This window comes from Fusarium fujikuroi, chromosome FFUJ_chr11 (genome assembly GCF_900079805.1).
Source record: "Fusarium fujikuroi IMI 58289 draft genome, chromosome FFUJ_chr11".
Classification (NCBI taxonomy): Eukaryota; Fungi; Ascomycota; class Sordariomycetes; order Hypocreales; family Nectriaceae; genus Fusarium; species Fusarium fujikuroi.
In genome coordinates, this window is record NC_036632.1 from 1,922,830 (window position 1) to 1,936,342 (window position 13,513).

General features: G+C 47.4%; 6 protein-coding genes; 3 read left to right on the forward strand and 3 right to left on the reverse strand.

The window, feature by feature from the left end:
- Positions 1-451: 451 nt before the first annotated feature.
- On the forward strand, positions 452-1,534 carry FFUJ_11966 (related to protoporphyrinogen oxidase; the record flags this gene model as incomplete). XM_023570924.1 has 5 exons in its annotated part: positions 452-493; positions 543-701; positions 754-860; positions 907-1,223; positions 1,344-1,534. 5 exons carry the CDS (start codon positions 452-454, stop codon positions 1,532-1,534), a joined length of 816 nt encoding a protein of 271 aa, XP_023437963.1.
- A 2,518-nt stretch (positions 1,535-4,052) lies between these two features.
- FFUJ_11967 (uncharacterized protein) lies at positions 4,053-4,604 on the reverse strand (the record flags this gene model as incomplete). The annotated part of the gene is made up of 1 exon (XM_023570925.1): positions 4,053-4,604. One exon carries the CDS (start codon positions 4,602-4,604, stop codon positions 4,053-4,055), a length of 552 nt encoding a protein of 183 aa, XP_023437964.1.
- A 2,875-nt stretch (positions 4,605-7,479) lies between these two features.
- On the reverse strand, positions 7,480-8,530 carry FFUJ_11968 (related to phospholipid-translocating ATPase; the record flags this gene model as incomplete). XM_023570926.1 has 3 exons in its annotated part: positions 7,480-7,550; positions 7,600-7,685; positions 7,746-8,530. 3 exons carry the CDS (start codon positions 8,528-8,530, stop codon positions 7,480-7,482), a joined length of 942 nt encoding a protein of 313 aa, XP_023437965.1.
- A 603-nt stretch (positions 8,531-9,133) lies between these two features.
- On the forward strand, positions 9,134-10,914 carry FFUJ_11969 (uncharacterized protein; the record flags this gene model as incomplete). XM_023570927.1 has 2 exons in its annotated part: positions 9,134-9,207; positions 9,255-10,914. 2 exons carry the CDS (start codon positions 9,134-9,136, stop codon positions 10,912-10,914), a joined length of 1,734 nt encoding a protein of 577 aa, XP_023437966.1.
- Positions 10,915-11,175: 261 nt separating this feature from the next.
- Positions 11,176-11,556, reverse strand: FFUJ_11970 (uncharacterized protein; the record flags this gene model as incomplete). The annotated part of the gene is made up of 1 exon (XM_023570928.1): positions 11,176-11,556. The coding sequence occupies one exon, from the start codon at positions 11,554-11,556 to the stop codon at positions 11,176-11,178; it is 381 nt and encodes a 126-aa protein (XP_023437967.1).
- Positions 11,557-13,127: 1,571 nt separating this feature from the next.
- FFUJ_11971 (uncharacterized protein) lies at positions 13,128-13,460 on the forward strand (the record flags this gene model as incomplete). XM_023570930.1 has 2 exons in its annotated part: positions 13,128-13,132; positions 13,223-13,460. 2 exons carry the CDS (start codon positions 13,128-13,130, stop codon positions 13,458-13,460), a joined length of 243 nt encoding a protein of 80 aa, XP_023438120.1.
- Between the last annotated feature and the right edge of the window lie 53 nt (positions 13,461-13,513).

Consider the following 13,513-nt stretch of genomic DNA (forward strand, 5'->3'; position numbering starts at 1 on the left):
TCTCAAAAACACCCAGCTGTATTGATCCTCGTGAACCTGATGCGATGATAGGATTAGAAATCTCCTGTAGGCCACAAAGAGCTACATAGTCAGAACAATCCTCAAAAGATTTAAAATGAGTTTTTGGCTGCCTTTTCTGCTGAATACACCTGTGAAGCGCATGATAATGCGACGTCGACGAATGCGGCTTATGGTAGGTCTTTGGTGCAGGGCAACTTTTTGCGAGGGCCCCACTATTAACCTCCACTAGCTTGCTGACCAAGAGGCGTATCGCGGGCAGGGTCAATCCGAATTACAAAGCACTAAGACTTTCATGATCGAAAATGTGTGTTGAGAATGATATATATAAGGCCTTGAAGTTCATCATACAGCTTCAATTCCCTATCAAACACAATATCTATCATCTAAAAATACTCACTTCACACAGCCCAAACATTAAACCATCATCACAATGCCATCTTATCTCATCACCGGAACATCCCGAGGCCTCGGTGTAAGTCCCTCAGACTCATCTTCCTGACGACGACACTAACATCTCATAGTTCGAGTTCGTTCGTCAATTATCTGCTGACTCGAACAACACCGTCATTGGATTCGTCCGCAATAAGAAGGCGACTGAAGAGAAGATTCAGCGTGAACTGTCTGCACGATCCAACATTCATACCATCCAAGGCGAGATCCAAAACCTTGAGTCGGTAAAGGTAAGTAACCAGTTTGCCTCTTTGCAAATATTCACGCTGACCACAGGAGTAGAACTTGGTCAAAGAGGTGGCTAAGATCACAGGCGGTAGCCTCGATTATATTATCGCCAATGCCGCTCTTCAATCCGAATGGTCTGCCCATAACCCCATCGGTGTTCTGTAAGTTCATTCTAACCCTTGTATCGCGCAGTCGCTTACAACACAGTGGCGAGGAACCCGAGAGACTTGAAGAAGACATGCTCGAGTCCTTCAAGATCAACACTCTTGGAAATATCCACCTGTTCAACCTAGCCCTCCCACTCATCCGCAAGGGCGAAGCCAAGAAAGTCATCGCTATTTCATCCGGCATGGCCGATCCCGACTTTATTACTAATTTCTCAATCACTGATGGGGCCCCTTACACAATCAGCAAGGGCGCACTCAACATTGCCGTTGCGAAGTTCGATGCCCAATACAGGAAGGAGGGTATCCTGTTCATGGCCATCTCTCCGGGTCTTGTTGCTACCCAGGACACGTCCAATTGTAAGTCTCTCCTGCCACTGCCCCCTACACCCCATGATGCTTTCTGGCCTTGCTTATGACAAGGGCAATGCCTTGAATCTGTGCATATAATTACTAGCATCACATACTAATGAGAAACAGACACCGAAGAACAGATTCAGGGAGTCCGCGATATGGTGGCTGCTTTCAAAGGCTACGCGCCTCACTGGGAGGGTGCCATTTCTCCCGAAGAGTCTGCCACTGCAGTCCTTTCTGTTATAAACAAGGCCAGCATTGATGCTGGCAATGGAGGTTCCTTCGTGTCCCACTATGGAAACAAGCAGTGGCTCTAAGCCGGAAGCCTCTTATCATGAGGGATGAAAAACGCTGCAGGGGATTAATATAGCACTCTGGACTTTCGAGGGGATGTGTCTGTGCTAGGGAGTGGCGCCAACAGGGGATTGTATCCAGTCACAACTCGGAACCTAACCCCAAAGAGTTACCTAAGCTGCCTAGGATAATGCTGGAAATAACTACGAGAAAACTCTAATCGTACTTTTTACTTTGCAACCTCTTTGGCCATACACATCCATGACAAATTAGCACTGATTCAAAACACCTAACGACTCAACAGCTTCGAGTCAGTGCCGAGATGGTTCAGAACTTGTTCTGTGGAATTAGAAGAAGCAAAGTGGGACGGGGTGATCAATAATGATAAAAGCTAGGATAACCTCTTGTAATGACGAATGTGGAGTGAGAGACGTTGCGACTTGTCAGAACCGCCTCTTAACCAAAACACACTCCTTGTAAACCCTGTCCAGACGAGAAATCGGGCCAACATGGGTGTTGCCATCGGGCCGACATAGAGCGATGTCTCAAAGCTTATCTTCAGCAGCCTTGGCCTGATGGCAAAGAGACGATCGTCGATTGCTGGTAGGAGAGCTGCTAGTACAGGAAAGGAAAGGTTTTCCGTATTTCAAGGGCAGCTGATGCCCCCAGAGCGGATCCTGGGCCACGTCTCGGACCGCGATTGCCGATGTTTGGCTGCATTTCCAGTCCAGGGTGGCATACCTGACTATAGCCCGTTAAGGGTTGAGACATAGAAGTCCAACAATTACGGTGGGTGCTCAGCAGATGTGTTTAGATCTCCAAGGATGATATGTGACAGGTGTTTCACACGTATTGAGATTGCCATCGGGCCGTAGTGGTACCCTATCTGATGCAGGTGACCAACAAAGGTATTCCAATGTGGATCTAACCTATATTGACCCCTCAAGAACCTTGATGCTGGCATGCGAGTTCATATCCGCGACCCATGGACTCGTGAGGCTACGCCGCGGGCGACTACAGGGAGAATCGCCAGTGGAGAATAGTGCAGGGTTTGCTGCCATGCCAAAGTTTAATCTCCAGCATGACAGGCACCGTCTGATTCAGCTACTCGCGCTAGAGAGACCAGCTCCCTGGAACCCTAGGCCGCATGGCACATATAAAAGAGCGGCACTTGCAGATCCTAGGTCAGTGGAGTTCCGGGTGGCACGCACTAAATCGGTGGCGCGTTGGTAATAAGAATCAGATCATATTAGTTCACTTAATGCTATGTGATGAAATATAAAGCCGAAACGTGCGGACTCAAAAAGCATTACAGCATCATATCTACGCAATCGGAGTCTTGAGGCAGCCGGTGTTTCCTACAAGCTAACTGGCCCTCCAAGATGTAAAGCGAAACCGAGAATACGAAAGGTTTGTACTCCTAGCTTTTCGTGCTTTTCGTGCTTTTCGTGCCAATACTAAAGCTTCTTAGAAAAGGCAGAAAATGTTGGCATCGAGGCTAATAATGCGGCCAAGACATATATAAGTTTCCTGCAGGATGAGGTTCAGAGACTGAAAGATGAAGAAGATCGTGATAGATGGATTATGGAGCTGATGGAACGAAATGAGTTTCTGGAGAAGGAAATACAACGATTGAAGGAGCAGATTAAGAAGTTGAGTGATGAGGAAGAACAGGAGACCGAAAAATAAGTGAATGTATTAGAAGGAACTACGTGTCGGTTTTGCTTATCGTTTTGGTAATGACGACAGCCTTACAATGGTCACATCCCTGCAGGCTCAGGCTTAGGGGCCATTCTGCTAGCTATGACGAATTGACATTTCGCGTTGATCTCGACTATCTGATTCCTGACTATGTACCTGTGGGTACTCTTCTATAGTGAGAAAAGATTCAAAACAAACGTTTTGCATGAAATAAAGAAGTCCCCATGTCCTGATAAGGCGCTTGTTAGAGGAAGTATACTTGCATAGGATAATTGTCAAAGTATTGTAACTATCAAGAGAGCAAGTTTTTAGAGTTAAGAACACGGTCCACTGAAACCAATCTTACAGTCCATTCTTGAATTAAAGGACCAGTGATAACGCAGAAAGCAGTGGAAACAGAACCGCATAAAAATATTGTTTATATCATACCTTTCGGTACGTAGCGTCTGACACCAAGGCAACCAGGATCACTTCCAGCTCACTGGCGGCAAGATTGATACAGTAAGCAGCAATATAATTCAAGCTATATAAGGTCTATAGATAACTGTAGTCGCCGTTATCGCGGCTATGTCCACTATACAACGAGTGTTTCGAAGAAGAAATTTTATCCAATCGCCCAAAGGAGCCACCAAGTGGTAGCTCCCTTCCCACTAGCTCAACTTGTAGTGGCGATAGCGCGTATACAGTGACAAAATGAAGACATTAAATAATTAAGGAGTGTCGTGTCGCGTCATGATCCATCATAGCCTTGCCGGAGGCGGTACCCATCACTGAGATAAGTGACGAGTCAGAGGTAAGAACGTAAACCTCTCAGGCTGTACATAAAGAGATGCATATCTCTTAAGCCTTGTAGTCCTTGCCGGGCTTGTGGTGAGTAGGATAAGGCTGCTTGGTGACAGTCTTGGTAACAGTCTCGGTCTTGTACTTGGTGATGGCAGGCTTCCACTTGTACTTGGTGACGGTGTCGGTCTCGGTTTCTGTCTTTGTCTTGATGATAGGAGGCTTCCACTTTGTGATAGTGTCGGTCTTTGTCTTGGTGACATACTTGGTAACGGGCGGCTTCCACTTGGTGACGGTGTCGGTCTCGGTCTTGGTCACGTACTTTGTCACGGGAGGCTTCCACTTTGTGACATACTCGGTCTTGGTGATGGGAGGCTTCCACTTGTACTTTGTGACGGTCTCAGTCTCGTACTTGGTGACGGGGTACTTCTTGGTGACGGTCTCGGTCTTGGTGATCGGGGGCTTGTAGATGGGCTTGGTGACGGTGTGGGTGACTGTTGCGGTCACGGTCTTGGTCTTGGGGGGAGGTGGGTAGTGGTCGTTGTTGGGGTTGGGGCTGGCGAAGACCAGAGGGATTGAGATGAGAGGAGCAATGAAGGTTGAGAACTTCATGTTGGCGGTTGCAGCGAAGGTATGATGGAGAAGTGGTGATGTTCTTGAAAGAGTGTTCAGGAGAGTTGAGCCAGTGGTTGAGCCTGAGTGAGTCTTGGAATGAGGAGATCACAAGGACTCTTTATACAAGTCATCTACATACAGCTCGTCCACTTCTGCCGTCCAACCTCCTCGATGAGTTACTCAATTACTACATATTGCGAGATGCACATGCTCAATCGTATCATCAACCAAGTTGGCCTCACCTTCTCACCAACACCCAACCTCAATCCCGCCCGGCCGAATGTTGAAAGCTGCTCTTGTTGAGTTGTTCAATATTCTCACCTCGACCTGCCAATCACAACAATCATGTTCAGCCATAAGCTCGTATCTGCCGGTCAGCTCGTGTTTATGCAGCCACGGACAAGTATTAATGCAGGTCGACAGCCTTTATTGACGCGGGACGGAAATATGGTTAAGCTCATCCGTTGTGGCGACTTTGTTATAAGTCAGCTTACCGGTTGACCGCTGGGCCTGGTGGCTTACTTCGCATATCAGGCTATCTTATCAGAGCGTCTCATTCGACGGGTGCAGAAACAAGCTCTGTACCATCATAACAGTTTGAACTATCGCGGGCTCGAACTTACGTGAACTGCATACCAGATTGCGTGATCGGTAATCTTATCTACACGGGACGCTTTGACATCGTATTTGTGATGGTGAAACTTTAGTCTAAAGGCCGATATACTTCGTTACCGCCGTTTTGACCGTTTTGCGGGGGATTTACAGGTACCGGGCCTTAACGCGGAGGTGGTGGCTACACGACGTTACACTCTGGGAGCCAAGAATAACAACAGCCATTTACCGGGCCAGCTGAATTCGCGACCCGTGATCCACACACTCTCCAATTCCATCACTTGGCACGTTATTTTCCGAGACACATCTGTAGGGTTTTCCGCTTTGAGAATACTCCCAAAATCTTGTTTTGATAGCGTTACCTTAAAGGATCCAAGCTCACCTCCATCCCAGCCTTACGTGAGTGTCAGAAACAGAGCAAAGGACCTTCACAGTCCAGACCTTGTAACACGTTGACCGGTCCTGTTGGGCTTACTCTACATCTGCAAGCTTCAGGTCAGGCCCCGCGTTCCAAGAAAACTCCCGCCAATAGACTGTGACTGCTGACAACCTGTTATATGGGGATAGAGGGGAGTTGTCAGATTGCGCAATCGCAGGGGTGCAGTGATTGGCCCGTGAGGACAAGGTACCTGAGCCTACTGATGACCGATCAGGGCGATCAAGAAAACTCGATGACGCTAAAATGTAGTGACAACAACGTCTTGTTAGTAGTGGTTGCGGTTATGCAGTGTACTATGTCAGAGATGAATCATAGAAGCTGCCGGATATAACCCCCCGCTTCGAGGCAACAACGCTTGAAAAGGGAAATGTCGTGAGAAATGGCACTGACGTTCTGTCGTGATGTTACTATCTGCGTGAGACATTGCTGGGCTTACTTTGGGCAGCCTTGCTGGCAATAATGGCGTCGGCTGCATCAATAGCCTTGACGTTGTGTGATAAATGTGATTGAGATACCAATTGGCTCGCAGTGGAATCCAATTGAAGCATTCATTGGCATAGCCAAGTTTGTGATCAACAGAGGCGTTTTTCGGCTGCATAAAATTGAAATGAACCGATGTGTTCACCCAGTGGCTGCCTTGGCAACCTGCAGCCTTCTTTCAAAACTGGGTATTTATTTTCAGCTGGTGATAAGAACTCTTCAAAATGGCGTTTTGTCAGTCTTGCGAGATAACGCTAATTCTTGCATCAATTGAACTTGCACGCAATGATTCGATGATGGGAGTGCCAACTAGCATGTTCGCTGTTCACGGACAGCGATATCAATGCATAATATTGGATGTGTATCGATAAGATGATATGACGGCAATCTGTGACTAAGAGGTTGGTGGTCTTGATCCAAGCGAGGTAGCATTGCATTTTCCCTATAGGGCTTTGTGCTTCACTCCGGCATGCTTCCTGCAGTGAGATGTATTACATTGGGCGTTGTGTTTGCTATTGCACTTAGCATTGCAAGATGGTGTTATAACAAGCTCTGAGATGGTTCGGGAGTGGCGGGACTAGCAGAAACGTGCACTGGGAAGAACGGCCATTTTGTAAGCGTCATTGGTGAGATTGTCAGGCTGCGGTTCCCCTCATCGACTTGGATGAGATAGAGGTCGCTAACATTGCGAATGATCCTTTCGAGAGCTTTTCAAGTCTGTTACTTTAGATATACATATTGAATCGAATTGGTAAGGCTCAGCTTTGTAATTGGAATGGTCTTCATCTGATGGTAGATGATTGCCATCAGCGGCAGAGAGCAGTACTGATCCTTGCAGCTTGGCGCATCAGATCACAACTCAGGTCATCCCAGCCATTAACAGTGACCAATCAAAGCTGCATTGACCTTCCGAAGTCCCCGTAGGCTACCAGTGCTCCTCAAGTCTTGTTGTCTCCCGAAGCTTGTCTTCTCTTCTAGCCATCGAGTCTGGCACACGAGGAAACGTGAAGAGGCCCTTCAATGGTCGTGGCGTGTAACTTGATTCTATAGGCATGCAACTTTCAATACTAGTAAATAGCTACCCCAAAAGGTCGAGTCACATGATTGGTATGCTTTCTGTCAGTAGGGTACTGTTAAAGTACGCCGATGGTGCAATGTTTATTGCAAGGTATGTGAATGTTTATCACAAAGGAAAGGTAAATGCTCTATTAAGCGATAATTCTCTGCAATGGTCTATGATACTCTACTCTTACTAACAGCGCTTCTGCTACCCACCATAAACGCGATTGGATGAATACTTCCAATTCCTTCGAGATCCGTGATATATGCTTCTCCGTCCAATTACTTCGACCCCTCAAAACCCGTTCGTGATCCAGAGACAATAGACAGTTCCGTATACGAGCTCTCAGCATCTAGAAGTTGTTAGTTTAAGAGGTCACTTTGTCCTTTGACATTTCTTACCAAGTTTAGGAGTCTGATCAGCAAACCACGGGAAGAAGTATCCAGGGTGTAGAATAGTCTGCGCCAAAGTCGCAGTGAGAATCATGCTTCATCCAAGTTATTAGCAGTCCATTCGACCATGGCCTAGAGTTCTAGACAATACTCACACCGACTCAAAAATGATGAAGGGGATTTGCTCTCTCATCAATTTGTTACCCCAACCACCTCGCATCTCCGCAATGCGATACACGCAGCGGATATAAATCGCCATAAACGCAGTCGCAAGTCCCCCCAGGAACAATCGAAATCGACGAGTCCGCCAAGCCTGGAGGGAATTGCCCTCAAGAGGATTCGTAGTGAGAGCTCGTATTCTTCTGACGCAGAACAGAGTTGCCAGTATCGCAAAGATCGATAGTGTCACCACTTGAAACGCAATGCCCGCCATCATGATATTGTTGCCCATTTCAATCCTATCGTGGTCCGTTCTGAAATCAGAAGTCGCAGTGATACCGCCGCCAACAGCTTGCAATACCAACGATACAACATCCGCAGTGATGAAAATGATGGTGTACCACTTTGGCTCCAGCACAGACCACTTGGCTCCAAATAGCGCAACGATATGTTTTAGCATGAGATATACAGCCGCGCTGTTGAATGCAGGACCAATAATGAGACAGCAGATCTGCGCCTGGAAGGGAATTGCGTCGAAAGGGTTAAAGTACATCCCCACGCGTCCGACGTAGCCCAGGACTTGGGCTAGGCAACCCAGACTGAGAACAATGGCATAAGCGCGGATGCGGAAGCGAATGCCGAGGACGATATTAGCTACGAATGCGATGCCGAAAATCACGGCTAGGAAGATGTTGCCGCCGAGATTAGGACGATAGCCATAAGTTGTGAGCTCGATAGGGCACTCTTTGGAGACGTGAGTGCAGATGAGCGGGTCTGACATCGTGAGGAGTGAAGTTATTGACGAGAGATGAAAGATTGAGGCAGCGCAAAATGTTGTGTTAAATTGGAATTGAGCATTTCGTTGATCGGAATACCAGCGCTTGTTTATATATCATCTCTTGTCCCTTTCCTACCGCGCCCTTTGCGAAAATTCATCACATCTCGGTGTTTGACAGGAATTATCTAAGTATAGGCATCATCTCTGATTGGTCAAAAGACCGAGCGTCGAAGAAAACAGCGATTGAAGTACGAGCTGAGAATCTAAAACGCGTCACCTAAATTAAGCATACGATAAAAGATTACGTTCCCCCTCTATCTCTGATACTCTTCATCATCAATCTCATTGGCCAATGGCTCAGGCACCGAATCCTTCACTCGGTCTTTGTCTGAGCCTCCTTCAGCATCGTAAGACGGGCTAATTTTAATTGGACACTGATCATTATCGCCCCAGTTATCGCTCGGTCTTTGACTTTGCGCTAGCATCGTTTTGGAGATAATGACTCCCTGTCAACCTCGTGGGAACTGGGGCTGATTTGCTGATCGGGTTTTATAACGCCTTCGGTCTTTGCATTTTCTTGTCTCCTCGGTCTTCAGCGTGCCAAAGATGGCAGAGGCGACTAAACCGAAGAGAACGAGGACCAACGTTAAGCAGTCCAAGTTTGGCTGTTTCACCTGCAAGTATGACACGTGTTTTCTTGTTGCTGATGCAATGCTGACTCGTTCAGGGCTCGGCGAATCAAGTGCGATGAGGGCAAGCCGGCTTGTCAACGTTGCCTGATCTCGAAGCGAGAATGCCAAGGGTATCCCCGAGGTGCATATTCAGACTCGGATAGCACTGCATCGACAGCTCTATCGCTTGTATCCGCCTCTTCTTCGCCCTCAGACACCTCCCCGTCACAATCACCCTCAGAAACAATCATCTCGACCCTGACATCGCTCGCTTTCAACCCATACTCCCTATCGAGTCCCTTTGTCGACCTCGGCTGTACAGTTCTGGTCCAAAGTCCCCGTCGTGCAAGAAACAACGTCGAGCATACATTCTGGTCCCGCACCGTCCCCCAACTAGCCCAATCCATCCCATCCGTGCGTGCCGCCATCGAAGCGTTCGGCACATCCTATAGCGAATACGTCCTCAGAGGCACTTCTACACGACCAGGCTTCGAAACAACAAAGCGATACTCAAAGGCCTTGAGATTGGTGCAGCAGGACCTTGCCACCCTGCCGAATGGTCCTATTCCATGTGTCGTTGCCTGTATTTTCCTTGGCTTTGTCGAAGCTTTGCAGCAGAGGCTTAACAAAGCCCTTGTGCATCTCCAGGGTACTTTCTCTCTCATGATGTCACTGACCGATAAGCAACTCCTTGCAGAGGTTGATACCGATAGTCTTGTGCTGCTCCTGAAAAAGCTTGACTTGCATGTCGCTACATACGCTGTGTCCCATCCTCCAAACCTTCCCACGAAACCCTTCGTCATGGGGGATGTACTGCAGTTCTATCCGCCAGATGGGTCACTCTTCAAGATTCTCCATTCAAGTTATCATTTCACCGCCAAAGCCTTTCGGTACAAGTACACCAGTCGCCGAACAATTCCACCCGAGCTTCTCATAGAACAGGGCCGACAGCTCTCCAACTTGAAGCAGTGGCTCTCAAAAAACGAGGTCCCACCTACTGCAGACACCGGGTCCCACGAATCGCTGATCGTTCTCCGCTCCCAATGCCTAGCAGCGCTGATCAACACCGCCGCTATACTCGAACCACGCGAGACTTCCTACGACTGCTATGGCCCAGAGTTTGAGGAAATCATCATGTCTATAGGGGCCCTGTTAATGAGCAAATACCTCCAAGGCGCACCAAGACGCGAGACTCAAGACTGGCTGCCATCTTTCGTGCCGGAAATGGGCATAATACACCCGTTGTATTTCACCGCAAAGAAATACAGAAGTCCATTCTGGCGTCGAAAGGCTTTGAGCCTCATACTGGAGAGTGGAAAAGAAGGTCCATGGTGTGCTGAGACGGAAGGCTCCCTGGTGGCGGCAATAATCAACGCTGAAGAAGGGACTTTTGACAAGGAGTCGCTTCGTTTGGCACATACACTGGATAAGAGTCCTGCTTGTATACCAGAAGAGAGGAGATTCAGCCACGTCTGGGCAAGTGACCCTGAGAGCGAAAATGGCGAGTGCACGCATAATACGAGGAAGAGATATACGAAGACCATGATGTACAGATGCCGTGACGTGGAAGCGTACATGCGAGATAGAAAAGGACAGATCCCGAGGGGCATTCCCTGGGTGGATCCTGAGCTGTGTGAGATTGATACTGAATGGTGGATAGGACGGGAGGAGTCCTTGGAAATAATCTTTTCAGTTGGAGAAGGGCTCACAAGATGATTTCAGCGATGCCCGTGGGAATGTCAGCGATCTTAGTAGAAGAATAACGATTGAGTATTGGGATTTATTGTGGAGATCGAATGCATGGTCAACAGTGGCGGAGCATTAGATGGCTGTACAGCGAAGATGACATTTGCCTATGCAAGCCCAATGCGGACCAAGAAATCCCATCTTTCCGATATCGATTGACAGTCAAGGCTTATGAAATCTAACGAGACATATCAAGCCAACACACTGAGAAAACCCAATTGATTGCAGCTTCTAGTCCTTCAGACAAGTCTCCTCCTTCTCATTCAAAGTACTGACCACCGCAGCCTCACAAGCCACAAAGCCAGCAGCCTCAAGGAACGTCGCGATGCCAGCCGTCAGAACATCAATGGCGACAGCAGCCGTACCGCAGGCAAAAACCTCAGCGACAGCAGTAGCGACGGCGCTAGCACGACAGCGGTTACAGGCCTCGCTGCAGTTTCCCTCGTCGAGAAGAAGTCGTCCACGGCCTTGCCCGCCCTCAATGGCTTTGACAGAGTCTTCGCGGGCTTGTTGGAGGGCGGCCTCGTTGGCGGCGTTTTGGCGCTTGATGGGGAGGGTACTGGCCCAGGCTGAGGTGGTAAGAATGGTGGTGAGGATGATTGAGGCCTTCATGATGAATACTGGTGAGAGGTTAGTCATGTGTAGGAGTGTTATGCGGTGGAGATGTACTTGTGTAAAAGCTTTTCAAGACCAGCTTGTTTTGAAGAGGATAGGATGTAAAATGAGGAGAAAGAATCGTTGATATTGAGAAAGATGTTGAGTTAATGATGGCGATAGGATTGCTCTTTATACAGAAACCAGTTGCGTGAACCATTGACAGACAGCCATTGAACATGCACATCAAGAGCTATATCTCTGGCGCATGAAGACCAAGAAAATGACAATTCCAAAAGCATGCAGGAGCCGAATTGGCGAGTCATGAGATAGTCCATTATCACGTCTCCGATCAGATCTTGAACCACCGGATTCTCCTTCACCCGTATCAACATTCCAAAAATGGTGCGCTTTCAGATTAAAGTTTACTACAAAATCTCACTATCAAGAGTCTCTAACACATGTGTAGAGTATATCGCGCGAATGAAGTAATGGAATCGTGTGTGAACTTTTGGCAGCGGTTTTATTAACCTAATTCAGCTAACGCAGGTTAAGCTTAGAATTATGCATCGATGTGAAACGAACGGCACTGCGGTCTCACATAAACTTTAAATATTGGATTGGGAAATCTGGTTTAGTCATAATACTGCTGTTTCTTCATATATGCCAAGACTGGTTTCGGGAGTCTTGGCAAGTTACCCCTCAAGTTCGCGATGCGTCAAAAGACATCTTCAAATTCATTCGCCAACGGCATTCATCTCCTGAGATCTGAGCATCCAGTAACTATCAGTATAGGATCATTAGACTGCTAAGTTCGTAACGAAGCAGGGAACTGGATTGACAAGCAATGAGTTCTGGGAGTCATTGGAAGAAAGCGATATAATCATTAAACCTCCAGTAGACTACACATGCATCCAAACATTCCTGTATATACTCACATTACTCACCTTCTCTTCAATCGCGAAGCCCTAGATCTACCCATGTTGGCTTCAAGTTTGGTTGGTAAGCCTTGGAGGGTAAATAGAGTTTTTCTGAGGCAAACGTGACACGGTCTCGGACTTTATACCTTCCGGACCTATAGCATAAAAGCTGTTTCAGAACAACTTAGTCTCATTATCGTCTCCGAACTGGATTCTTTTTTTGGAATGTCACGATATCACAAGACAGCTTTTGCTTGGAATCACGCGATGATAGGTTTGAGATAGCTTAACTGAAAACCGCGACGACATGGAATAACAGAGAAAATAAACTTTGAATGACTCGCCTGACTGGTTTCAGACATGCAAAGAGTCTCTCGTTGAGGCAAAACCCTGTTGACTATAATCTAAGAGTACTAGTATTGGATTTAATTGGTCAGCTTCGTGACTTGAGCTGACTATAAGGCTGGCTTGATTCCTCTACTGCAATGTCTAAATATCATCGTCCAGCAACTCTCGATCCATTTACTCACGCAGTCAATTTTCTATTCTTCAGGTTTAAAGAGCCACAAATCAAGGTAAATACCTGAGGCACTAAGCTCGTCTAATTAACTCTAACGTAATAAAAGTCTATTTCACAAAAGTTAAGCAGGTCTTAGCAATATCGTCACAATGAAGTTCTTCACCATCGCCCTTCTCTCTTCTGTTAGGCAAGCCTTCCCCATTCCTATTTGCACTACTCTCGATTACTGACATTCCAAATATAGCACCGTCATGGCCATCGACTGCTTCTGTGTTACTACTGATGATGATGTTGCCGCTGGTCGGCAGCCCCAGCGCAAGTTCAATCTCAGTGGTCGTTGCGAGGAACTCGGAGGAAAACCTGATCTCGAGTCGCGCACTTGTGAGCTACTCCCGGATGCTGCTGCCTTTACTGAGGCAGATTGTAGCATTGATTCTGGTGACAGAGTCTTTGTTCCCAATTGCTTTGCTTCTGTTCTCTAAATCTTGGACGTACTTGGAAATAAGGGATGCAATAGGAAGCTTCTGATAACTAG